The sequence below is a fragment of the Adiantum capillus-veneris genome, chromosome 25 (genome assembly GCF_014529385.1).
Source record: "Adiantum capillus-veneris isolate H3 chromosome 25, ASM1452938v2, whole genome shotgun sequence".
Taxonomy (NCBI): Eukaryota; Viridiplantae; Streptophyta; class Polypodiopsida; order Polypodiales; family Pteridaceae; genus Adiantum; species Adiantum capillus-veneris.
Window position 1 is genome coordinate 100,143,967 of NC_140955.1, and position 13,533 is coordinate 100,157,499.

The 13,533-nt window shown below is 38.5% G+C and overlaps 1 protein-coding gene across 1 annotated transcript; it reads right to left on the minus strand.

Annotated features, from left to right (window-relative positions):
• Positions 1-8,993: 8,993 nt before the first annotated feature.
• Positions 8,994-9,491, minus strand: LOC147425370 (uncharacterized). The gene has a single exon (XM_086500047.1). The coding sequence runs from the start codon at positions 9,489-9,491 to the stop codon at positions 8,994-8,996; it is 498 nt and encodes a 165-aa protein (XP_086356173.1).
• Between the last annotated feature and the right edge of the window lie 4,042 nt (positions 9,492-13,533).

A 13,533-nucleotide genomic window follows, 5' to 3' on the forward strand; every position in this document is an offset into this window, starting at 1 on the left:
TCTCCATCTTCTTCTTCTTCACTTCCTTGTGTGTGTGTGTGTGTGTGTGTGTGAGAGAGAGAGAGAGAGAGGGAGTGTGTATGTGCGATCGAGCATTACGAAGGCACGACGGCGGCGAAGCGGTTGAGCGCGGCACGACTGTAGCTTCTTCTTCATCGCGGCGAGGAATCCACCACGAAGGCGAGCGTAGAGCGGTGAGTGACACACCCTTTGTTTCCTTGAGCTTGCTAGTTTATGCTTGTTGTGTGCTTGGAGCCGTTTGTGGCTCGCACACGGTGTATTGGCACGTCCCTTGCTTCGACAGTGCGGCAAGCAGCGCACAGTCACTTGCATTGCTTTATTTCCAATCCACTTGAACTTTTGCCCGAAAACCAAGATAAGATTTTTCTTAGATGAGGCGGCAAGTGCGGGTGTAGGTGGTGCGAAAAGTTACTTGAGTATGCTTGCTTTTGTTGTTATTAAGAGTGAGAATTTTGAAATCTACGCCTGAGCATTTTGAAATCTACGCCAACTCCACCCATGGAGAGCTACTGGTGGTTGACGGTTCTACTCCCAATGATCGAGCAACTGTAAGTCTCGCATATTAAAATCCTTTGCATTTTTTAGGGTAAATTTTTTTTCCGCATCATTTAACATGTGCCTTTTTCAATTGACTTTTGTCAATGATCGCAAAGAACAATATAAGTTTATCAGAAGGGATATTGACAATGGAGAAGTGAACTTTTGTTGCAAGGAATATCGAGGCTTTCTTAGACCGTGTGAATACGTTGTCTGTCTTGGATCTTACGATCTTGGTGCCTGTCCACAGCAAGCCTCTGCAGTCTGATCTCTTACAGACTCATAAGACACAGGCTGAGAGTTTCGGTTATGGGAAGCAGGTAATGTTGGGTAATTTAGTTGGTTGGAAACTGTGTTGTTGACTTCCTTTGTGTTTCTTAATTCTCACTTTTGACCTGTAGCTATTCGGCCTATTGCGTTTCTCTAATATAAATGTTGTTCTCTTGGAGACATTGTGTGCCATTTGCAAACCGAAAAAGGTTCATAAAACCACAGAGGGTTTATTCTATATCACTTGCCAAAAGACGACTACAAGCTACGAGATTCCCAAACTTCAAGTAAAGATCAAGCCAAACGAAGGCCCTGTCATTTTTGCACACGTAGTTGGTCTCATTGTTGATGAGGTCTTGGCTTTGGGCAAGACTTTTCAGGTCTTGTATTCTAAAAGTCCAATAGTTGCAAGAGAGATCTTGACATCGACAACACGCACCGGCACATTCAAAATCAATCTTGCAGGAAATCTGACTGCTTTTTACCTAGGGTAAAGGTCTTAGAAGTATAATAGGGGTCTACCATTGTATATAAATAATATTGGTAAAGCTCTTAAGTCATGAGTTAGTTTTCTTGGTTTGCATAAAGTAGAGTCTTGAATGCATCAATATAGCCTTGTAAACAAAACCTCTAAAAAAACACTTGCAACTGCATTATAAGGTTTTAAAGGTTTCCTCTCTCTCTCTCTCTCTCTCTCTCTCTCTCTCTCTCTCTCTCTCTCTCTCTCTCTCTCTGTGTTCACTCTTTCCCTCCTGTCGTTAGTGATTCAGTCGTCTTTTCTTTTCTCTTCTCTCTCTGTCTCAAAAATATGAATGTATAAAGGGGCTCGTTATTTTCAACTTTTTTAGTCTCTCTCTCTCTCTCTCTCTCTCTCTCTCTCTCAATATTGTCCATAAAGATTCCCTTTTTTCTGTTTGTCAATTCTAGTATTGCACATAGAGCTTCACTATTTCCAGTCATCCGCATCTTCCTCCCACTATCCTTTTCCTTGGCCTCCCCTCCCTCCCTCTTTCGTCGATCCTCCTTACGCACATACACACACAACTCTCTCTCTCTCTCTCTCTCTCTCTCTCTCTCTCTCTCTCTCTCTCTTTCAAACCTGGTGTTTTCAATAAAGCTCTACTCTTTCTAGTGGTTCCTTCGACCCTCCTCTCCTCTCCACTCATTGTATTCTTCTCTTGTGAGTTCCCCCTACCTCAAAAATTCTGGTATCCTTATTTTTTTCTCTCGTCCCCTCCTCTGCTCCCGCTATCTATTTCTCTCATAGCAACGGTGAACATAAACCTCTCTCTCTCTCTCTCTCTCTCTCTCTCTCTCTCTCTCTCTCTCTAAGAATCCCCAAAAAAAACTTTAGTTTTTCTTTGTTTCCCTCTCTGTACCAGTCACATTATTGTAGAGAGAGATTCTCTATTTTCTCTCTCTCTCTCTCTCTCTCTCTCTCTCTCTCTCTCTTTCCTCATTCAATTCACTCAAACAATGGATGCTTCCATTGTTGACAATTTAAAAACTCTTGGTGTCGATGAATATTTCTTGTGTACATACGGTTTGGATGTTAACATATTCACTGTTTTTCAATACATTACAGATTCAACACTTGCACCAACGGATCTTCTAACAAATTTAGATGCTTATACCTTGTTTCAAATGGGACTACAAAACACATCGACAAACATAATTAACACTCTCTTAGGAAATAACACTGGCGCAAATGAAACAACTTACGATAGTCTACAGGTTGCTAAAAACCTCTCGCAATTCATTGGCATTGACTATTCAGATGATCGAGCTTTTTTGTGGAGTGGATCACTTGTGCATTGAAGTGACTTTACAAAGTGGACAACGCAAGAAGCGAAAGTAATTTATTGTCGGTGTATGCAGCAATGCAGCATCGACAATGCAGCGAAAGTAATTTATTGTCGGTGCATGCAGCAATGTTGGTAGGAAACAACAAATACTGATCGCAGACATTGATGAAACTTTATACGTGTTTCCTATGCACATATATGCATCAACCTTGAAAAGATCTGAAATTTGGACACCTTCGGAGGTTTCAAAACTTCACATACTGTTGATTTTGTTTCCTAATGATGGTAACAAATGTGTCGCCGAAGAGTATTTGTGTCAAGACACCCACATAGTTCGTACATAAACAGCGATAACAATAAAAATAAAACACTTAAGAAAGTCACATCAAAATATTCCTCCTCGGAAAAACAAATCATACTCGAGAAAGAGATTACGTTTCAATGATACACCTACATAAACATATTTAAAGAAAATACAAGATACTCCTTCAACCTTGTGTGAGCATTGCAATAGACTGTTTTTCAATTACCAAATAACGTTAACGAAAACAAAGAAAGCTAGCGACACTGTTATGAAAATTTGCGAAGCTTGCAAAAGGAAGAGAAGAAAACCAGCAGTAACTTACAAATCTTTACAAGAAATTGGATTGAATGACAAGAAGGAAACGGTACAAAAACTAAACAAGTTAGAAAAAAGATTGATCGCACCTCGAATACTGTTCTAAAAAATATGAGAGTTAACATACGATGGACAATATGGTTTACGTGGTAGCATTGTGAATGTACTAGCAAACATTACCGAAACACAAAGAAGCTTTCCACAATTCATCAATGAGGAAAACTCAATTCTTATAGGTTTAAAGAGAAAACTAGAATATAAGCATTGTTATTTGAGTAGACTAGTACACCTACTGCTCACTCTTGAAGCGTTGAAAGAGCTTTTACATTCTGATCTTTATGCAAAAGAGAGCATAAGTTTAAATAAGGATTGGTTGCGACATATCACCCTTTTGTAAAAGACACGTTCCATTCATCTTGCAATGTGCAATGACAACAACGAAGATGACGAGAATTATCACGATATTCTCTTTCATCAATTAACATCAGCACAATAAATTATTGATTACAACGATAAGATCCTACACGTTGCACCTTCTGAAGGAAATCCTCCACTTGGTTTATTAAAAGACACGTTCCGTGAAGAACTAGGTTTTTCAAGGATATTCTTCGGTGAACCACGTAAGTATTACGATTTTTTTAGCAATTAAAAACTATCATAAAATTGCAAAATAAAAATTACTTCATGGTGATAAACGATTTACATTGGATATAGAAAACTTATTCTTTAAAGCAGTGAAAATAATGACCCAACAAATTATTTCGTCTATATGGGTTCGTATGAGAAAGGTCAAGCTCGAAGGGACCGTTCTTTATGCACGAGATGTGTTGCATGATACAAACGTCGACAAAATTATTCGATCAAAGATAGGTTACGAAGACTACAAAGCTTTGAGAACTTCTCCAGATTATAAACAAAAAATAAAGAAAAATATCTTCGCGATGATAAGACAGCTAGGTCCTCCTACCTTTTTTGTCACTTTCTCGGCTGCAGAGAGATGGTGGAAAGAACTAATCGACCGTTTAGAAAAAATCACTTCTATAACCAAAGATGACAACGAAACAAAAAATTTGATCGGACCCAATAACATGTTCCAGATATTATTTGCACAAATTTTGAAGCTTGAAAAAACTACTCAACAAAAACAACAACATACGACGAGGAAAAGTGAAAGACTACTTTTTCATGACCGAATTTCAAAGTCGTGGTAGTCAACACGATCATGGTCTAATATGGATTGAAAATGCACCTCAGCTAACTAATACAGAAGCAAATAGCGTAACGACATTCATTGACAAATGCATTGGCACTAACAAGAACCTTCTTCGGGAAGATCTGAGAGATGTTCAACAACACTCGCATCGAAAAATTTGCTTGAAAAAAGAAAAGAGATGTAGCTTTGATTTTTCCCGATACCCGATGCCGTATACTTGTATACTTAGACCATTGTAAGAAGAAGAAAAGAATAACAAACAACACAAAAGAAATCTTAAGAAAATCAAAGAATTTCTCGAAACAATCAAAACCGAAATATTATCAACTAATTTTGAGGATTGGCCAAAAAAATTAGATCTTCCTTTCGATGATTATATATTGGCAATTCGATCAAAAATTGTGACACCGACTGTGCTGATGAGACGAAGAATAGAAGACAATTTTACAAACAATTTCAATCCAAAAATTTCAGAATTATGGAACGCTAACACCAACATCCAATATGTAGTGAACGCGTACGCAGCTACTGTATACTGCTCATCATACATAATAAAAATGGATAGCACATTAATAACAACTATTAAATCTGAGATCGATATTTGTACCGCCAATAATGTCAACACTGTTGAAAGATTACGACGCATTGGAAACACAATTTGAATATGCAGCAATTAAGTGCACAACAAGCTGCTTATGTTGTTTTGTCTTCACCTTTATACAATTCTACTAGAGAATTTATTTTCATCAAAACAAAAAATAAATTCTCTAGACCAACGTTCACTCATTTTGAAAAGAATAGAAACATTGAAACAATTAGATCCAGACATTAGAGACATATTTTTCAAGAACATCATCGATAAATATAGCAAAATACCAACGCACTTGCATAATATCTGCTTGGCAGAATTTTGCTCATGCTACAAGCACTGTGGACGTAAAATTTTTTCATTGAGAGACAATCGAATCATTTGTTATGTCCAATACGACAAACATAAAGATCCTGATAACTTTTATTGGGAACAATGCTTGCTATATTTACCTTGGCACAACGATGAGAACCAGCATCTTCATTGCTCTAAAACGTGGGAAGATGTATATAAACGTCATCTAGATCTTGTGTCCTATAACAAGAAAAAATTCAACAAAGACGTTGTAGATGAAAATAGTATCTCGCAAACTACAACAACATCGACATCACGTTCCTTTGCTTCTTCACATGAAAACATGCAAGACAACATCGCTTCAAATCTTCCAGACTTGGAACACTACCAACAATAGAAAACTAGCAATAACAAAGCTAATCGCGATTTCAAATAAACAATTTCATAAAGGCTTACGAATGCTAAATAGCCAACAACGTCTTCTGTTCGATGATATCATGCTGAGAAAACGAACAAATCCAGACAAAGCAATACAACAATTTTTTATTGGAGGTGTTGGAACTGGTAAAACATTTCTGCTGTTACTATTGGTTCAAGGCTTAATACGACACTACAATTTTAAATTGCCTACAAACATTGAATCTGCTAAATTGTATTGATGGCGTATACTGGAAAAGCAGCATTCAATATTGGTGGAACCACAATACATTCTGCTCTTCGTCTGCCACTGCTAGCGAGCGACCAAACCTCGTTGAGCACATAAAAATTAGATGACCTCTCTTCACAATATATGAATTATAATTGGTGGTTATCGATGAGATCTCCCTCGTTGGACGAAGTCTTTTCCAACATGCTGATGCACGACTTCACGCTATAAAAAGAATACATGATAAACCATTTGCAGACGTGGACGTTATCCTCTATGGAGATCTTTGTCAAGCGAGTCCTGTTCATGAAAACTGGATCTTCTCATATCACGAAAACATATTTGACACATTGTTAGTTTCATTTTGGCACTCACATATCAAACGCTACGAACTAACACAGCCAATGTGACAAGAAAACATAAGATTCATTGAAATTTTAAATCGAATATGTAAAAGCCAGCACACAGAGGAAGATATCAAACACTTGAACTATTCTTATTGTCGTGAACTATATCTCCATTGAATAACTATTCTTATTTATTTTACGATAATAAAAGCAAAGATGCATACAACAAGTACATATTTGAAAACACATCAGGAATACCAGATATATTTAAAGCTACTGACAGAAAATTCAAAAGTTGTCACAAATATATAAAGATTCCAAAAGATTTGAAACAATGCAGAGGTCTGCAAAAAACCTTGCATTTGAAGCCAAACTTAGTCATGGAACTATGCGCCGAAAACTTGAACATTACAGATGGACTTGTAAATGAAGCTGATGGACTTTAGAAGAGCCATTCACAGACATCGACAAACGAAACAAAAATTTGGATTGAATTTTACAACGTCAGAGTAGGTCAACGTACAAGATTTGAGAACCAACATCTCTTTGGAGAATCTATATCAAGAAAATGGACTCCCATAAGAAAAAGCATAAGAGAGTTTTAAGTCGGAAAAAATCTGTTGAATGTCGTATCAAGAACACAATATCCTGTCCAACATGCATCAGCTCAAACTATTCATAGATCTCAAGGATTTACATTCATACATTGGTCTTCGACCCTTCAAAAATGAAAAGCCATGGATTGATATATACAGCGTTGTCACAAATTAAAAATCCCCAAAACCTGCTTCTCCTCTCCAGAATTGATCCAGTACAAATAAAAACAGATAAGATAGTGCTACAAGAAATAGAATTCCAGAAGCAAGAAGCAACATGGAAAACTCTAAACAAAAACTTGACAGACTTTGCAGAGAAAAATATCATCGTTCAATCCATAAACACAGTGTCCATATCTACGCATTACTCTGACATTATGAAAGACACTAGCCTTATGTCATCGGACATTCTGTGCATCTAAGAAACGCACACAGAAAAATCAAGAAATGCATTTTCCGGATTTGATTATATATCCTCTGAAGGATCAACATGTGTTCTTATACTACACATGAATAAGTCTCACTTTATTGACACATATAAATTAATATCAAACGGGATTGAAATTGTTTCGTCAAACATGTCTATTACGAGCAACAAGAAATTAAACATTGTTTCATTATAAAGACATCCTTTGTCAAAACTCTCATCCCTTTACAAAGCACTGGAGAAAACTTTTCGTGCATTAGACATGAACACGGAAACCATAATCGTAGGAGATTTCAATATAGATGCAAGCAATAGCAATGGTTGCTTTATCTCTCTACAACATTACATGGCACTATACGGATTCAGACAGATAAGCAAAGAACCAACAACAATAAATTACTCAACGTTGGATCACATTTGGGTCAACTCAAGTGTAAACGAATTCTCATGCCGGACAAATTATTTCCATTGGTCTGATCATTCCATCACTTACATTATCTTTCCACTGACACATGGCAGGCCCTTGTGAAGTTAAACTTCACTTCTTGCCTTGTTGACTTGGGAAAGGGAGGGTACAATGTCCAGAGGACCAAATTGAGAGAGGGAGCGTGGGAAGCTGGTCTAAACTCATTTTTTGCGCATTTTCTCCTCCTCCACGAGCCTCTCAAGTCCAAGCCTCTCACCAACAAGTGATTCATACAAGGGTACTCCCCTTTTGCCTTATATACCCCCCACTTCTCCTTCACTCTTTCCCATGTGGGATAATCCCCCCACCACATGGCACTTCTCTTCTTCTTCTTCCTATCTCCCTCAAACTCAACTCCATTCTCAACTCAACCCCCAAACTGGCTCAACTTCTCAGGGATGCCATTTACTGCTCAGGCAACCGAATCATGTGCTGTAAAGCACGACTCAAAGCTCGCAACTTCAACCATCTCCAAGAATCTTTAAAATTAAATTTTCTAAACTTAAGACCATTATGCCGGCCCGATCACTTGTTATTCACATACATTTGTGACTACTTTACAAGTCGCACCCGCCAACTTAAAATGCACATAACTTATGACGTATGGGCCCAATTGACAAGCTGTAAAGCATAGTTGGTAACACCCATCAAAAGGCATTTTCCAAAAGCTCACAAATTTAAAAACTCCAACAAATGGGCAAAACCAAATCAAGAATTTATACAAAAATTTACATGTGCACTTTCAAAACATGCAAGGCTATGTACACATATATACAAGAGGCTAGTGTGGCAAGCTTTTTAGCATGACTTAGTGACTTTATGCTCGTCCAAAAAATGCATGTCAGCGTCAGCAAAGTTACTGGTAATGGCGAGGTCTGCGCAGAGTTCTGAGAAGGTGAAAGTGGTCTACTGAGGTAGCCAACCCTTCTTATAGTGGTTTTGGCCCGTGCCATAATGAGTTGCCGCCAATAAATCCTCGTTTTTATAACTAGTGATTCCATTATTTGTAGATGATTGCCTGGTACCTACTGAGCTGGCAGTCATGAATTGGTTGGTCTCCTGAATGATTGTTATAGTCGCCCCTCGATTTCCATAATGATTGCAGCAATTATTGCTCCAAACCCGTCACGCTCAGTAGACACTCTTTCCAAAACTACTTATTCCTACTGATTTCCCATCAATAAGGATAACTCTGCCTTTGATTCATAATCCAGTACAGTATTGTTTTCTTTATTACTATTATCAGTAGGTGAGGAATAGTACAACTTGATTTTGACACCATTATACACTCCTGGTAAGATAAGTCCAGAGAGATCTTTCAGTTGTACAGTACCATTAGAGAACACCCAATCAACTTCATAGGGTCCATACCATGTTATCTTCAAATTTGGTTTCTTTGGCCCTAATCTAGATTGGTATAAGAGTACCAGGTCCCCTTGCTTAAACTCTCTCACTTTGATCTTACTGTCATGCCAGTACTTTCTCCTCTGTTGCACTATTTGTTGTTTCAATAATTCTCTCTCTCTAATCTCATCCAATCTTTGCAGTCCTTCCAATCTTGCCTTCAGTACTGTGTTAAAGTCCATTTCATACTGTTCTGCCATTCTTAAACTGGGTACTATAAACTCTAATGGTACTACTGCCTCAGTACCATACACCATTCGGAATGGTGTCATTCCAGAAGTTACTTTGTAAGCAGTTTTGTATCTCCATAAGGCAGTCTATAACTGTTCATCCCAGTTATGAGGCTCATTTTGAATAATCTTCATCAGTATGGTCTTGACGGTCTTGTTGCTACTCTCTGCTTGACCATTACACCTAGGGTAGTAGGGTGTAGACTTCCTGTGCTTAATGGAGAATAGCTCTGTCAGTATCTCAATGGTATCATTAATGAAATGAGTACCTTGATGAGAGACTATCTCAATGGGACACCCGTATCTACAAATGATGTCTTCATATAGAAACCAAGTTGTTAATTTAGCAGTATTATTAGGTAATGCCTTGGCTTCAACCCACTTCCTTACATAACATGTGGCCATTACAATGTATTTGTTCTTCCTTGGTGTTACCTTCTTGAATGGTCCCATGAAATCCAATCCCCATTTCATAAACACTTCTAATGGCCGTATGGTTGTCAGAGGGATCATATCTGCTGTTGTAGGTCTTCCAATTCCCTCACAAATGTCACAAGTTTTACAGTAGCTTCTGACATCATCCATTACACTTTGCCACCATAACCCTGCTTGCAGAATCTTTTTGTATGTGATATCAGTAGAGAAGTGTCCTCCAAAACTACCAGTATGTGCCTCTATAATGAACTACATTCTGGCACTGATAGGGACGCATCTTCTCAGTACTCCATCAATACCTAGTTTGTATAGAGAGCCTCCAATAATGGTGAATTTCAGACTTTTCACAATAAGACCCTTCTTTTTGGAATGAAGCCAGTCTTTTGGAATCTTCCCAATCTGGAGAAATTCCTACACCTCCATCCATTCTAGATCTAATTCCTCCACTGCTACTGCAGTTGTCTGAAATAATTCAACATCTACTGGTTCATCTTTCAGTGACTCTGCCTCATTATCTTTTGTGCTTCTAGACAGGTAATCTGCTCCACAGTGACTCTTTCCTGGTTTGTGAAAGATTTTGAACTCAAATTCCATTATAAACATCATCCATCTAATGAGTCTTCCTTGAATCACTACTTTATTGATCAGATACAATAATGCCTGGTGCTCCACATAAAAATGAAATAACTTCCCCAGTAAGCAATGCCTGAACTTAGTTTTACTGAAAACCATTTCCAATGCTTCTCTTTCAGTAGTAGAGTAGCTACGCTCTACCTTACTGAATCTCCTACTAACAAAGTACACTGGGTAATCTGCTTTTCCATCTGGCTATGCCAAAATGGCACCCATAGCCACTCTTGATGCATCTACATGCACATGGAAAATGACATCCCAGTTAGGTTGCCTCAGTATAGGCTTTCTACTAACTGCATCTTTCAAAGCTTGGAAACTTTCTTGACATTCTGATGTCCAGATAAACTTTACATACTTCACTATTGCCTTTGTAGCAAACATGTGGATAAACCTTCTGTAGAAGTTAATGTACCCCAAGAATGAACTCAATTCTGATACATTTTTTGGTGGTCTTGCCTATTGAATGCATGTAATCTTGTAAGCGACCATTTCAATTCCATTCCTAGACACAACATGCCCAACAGTTGTCCTTTCCATACCATGAATACTAACTTGAATGGGTTCAGACATATTCTCTTCTCTGTGCACCTCTAAAACACCAATTCCAAAAACATCATATGCAAATCTTTAGTAGAGTAAATGGTGAAGTCATCCACAAAGATTGCTAAAAATTTATGCAGGAATTCACTGAAGATCTCCATCATGCATCTCTGAAATGTGGCAGGAGCATTGCATAATCCAAATGGCATGACCAAATACATAATATCTCCTCACTCTGTAATGAAAGTAGTTTTGATCTATCTTCAGGTGCAACCTTTAACTGGTTGTATCCACTGTATCCATCCATGAAGCTGTACATCTCATGCGCTGCTATTTCATCTAGCATCATATCAGTGAAAGGTAATGGAAATGGATCTTTAATGGTTTGAGCATTAAGCTTCCTGTAATCTACACACACTATGAGCTTCCCATTCTTCTTTGGAACTACCACTATTGGAAATAACCGGTCACACTGCTTTCCACTTGAGTAATGAATCCAGCCTTCAGTAGATTGTCTATCTCTTCTTTTACCTTCTTTGCATAATTTGGATTCATCCTATATTTTTGTAGGCGTACTGATCTTGCATCTACCTTCAGTGGTATTCTATGTTGGCATACTTTTAGATCTACCCCTTCCAGATCTGTGTGTTCCCATGCAAAAACATCTTTGAACTTCTGGAACAAATTCCAGGCTTTGTCTTTGAGTTCTTTCTTCAAATGCTTGTTGATCTTTATAATTTTGGGTTTTGTTCAGAAACTAGGTTCCATTCTTCAATTTCTTGGTCATCAACAAGTAACCAATTAGGCATTCCATTCTTCCTTCTGGCCATTGCTTCTGCTTCTTTTTCAGTTTTGGTCTCTGCATCATAACTACTGTCCACTTCTTCACTACTAGTATCCTCATAGATTTTGTCCATTGTAGGTAGTTCCCCTTCAGTACTAATAGTTGTACTACTACTGCTTTTCTTCTGCTTGTCTAGTATCATTAGGACTCTATGTAGTACCATTACCTTCTGTAAGTCCATTAAGACTTACTGGTCTTTCTCCCACATTGTTCTCAAGAAAATGCTCTCGGAACTGTTGGCGTTGTTCCTCTGCCTTTTGTTTCTCCAATAGTACTATAGTTAGATCTATTTTTGCTATTGGAAAAATATTCAGTGAGGCTAACATCTTTTCTATTTTCTTGTTTCCATATTTCTTACATAGCTCTTCTGGTCTAAGAGCTATCTTCCACTTCTTGGTGTTATTGGTTTTGATTTGTATTTTCTTTTGGGGTCCCTGGATGGCAAGTGTCTGATTGGCATAATCTTGAATGGCACCAGCACCTCTTAGACATGGTCTACTTAGGCGTATACTGTATGTCCCTTGCACATCTAAAATCAAGAAGCTTGTCTTGAACTTCTCTACTTCCACCTTGATGTGTAAGTTCTCCATTAGCCCACTTGGCTACACAATTCTCTGGTCTGTCATTATTACCCTGAATGGTGTTGGTTTGATGTTGATAATGTCCATCTTTGCCTTCATGTGTTCTCCAATGATGTTTACTCATGTTCATGTTACCATATACATGTGGTAGTGATGTGTGTGAACACACTAGGACCGCCAGGGCATTTTTTCCCTCTTTAGGAGGTTTTTTCCCCCGTGCATTGTATATACGCCCATCACTCTAGGGCTATCTATCTTTCCATTGCACACTAAGTAACACACTCTCTATTGTGTGCCTTGAGCTTCCTTCGTCTTCTCCAAGCTGTGTGTGTTTCTCTGCAACCCTAATTCCAACAATGGTATCAGAGTAGGTCACGTTCTCCCGGGCTTAGTCGCCAGCTGCTCCAGCACACGCCTGCTTGCTTTCTCCGATTTCAGTGAGCTTTGGCAAGCGTTCGCAGGTCGACAAAATTTTTTGGGTAAGCTCGAAGAGCTTGGTCTGCTCAGATTTTCGATTTGGGTTCATTTTGGCCTCCGTTTCCACTATAGGCAGTACTGCACAGGCTATTTCGTCATTTTGTGCAGAATTTCTGTCAGTGCCGTTTTCTGCATAACAAGTGCCTTATAGTCTTCTACGGTTTGTGCTATATAGCACAGGTTGTTCCCGCTCCGTTTCTCCTATTTTTGGGCAGCTTTCACATCAGGTGCAACATTTACCATGGCTGACAACAACAACACAGATGTGTTCAAGATGTTTGCTGCTAAGGATAGGTTGGATGGGGACAACTACCCTATGTGGGCTTATATGATGCAACATGTTCTTGTGTCAAAGGGTGTCTGGAACATTGTGTAGGGCATTGATGTACGTCCTGGTTCTGAGGATGTAGGCGATGTTGAGGATGTTGCAGGTCTTGCTGCAAGGATTGCAGTTGTTAGAGTTGTTTTGCCTATGGCAGAACAAGCTTGTTGGAATGTTAAGGATGCGCAGGCTCATGCATTGATTGCGTTGTCTATGAAGCGCATCTTTGTTCCTCAC

Bases quoted from the DNA above. Each gene is read 5' to 3' on its own strand.
- LOC147425370 (XM_086500047.1), bottom strand. From the start codon at position 9,491: ATGGTGTATGGTACTGAGGCAGTAGTACCATTAGAGTTTATAGTACCC.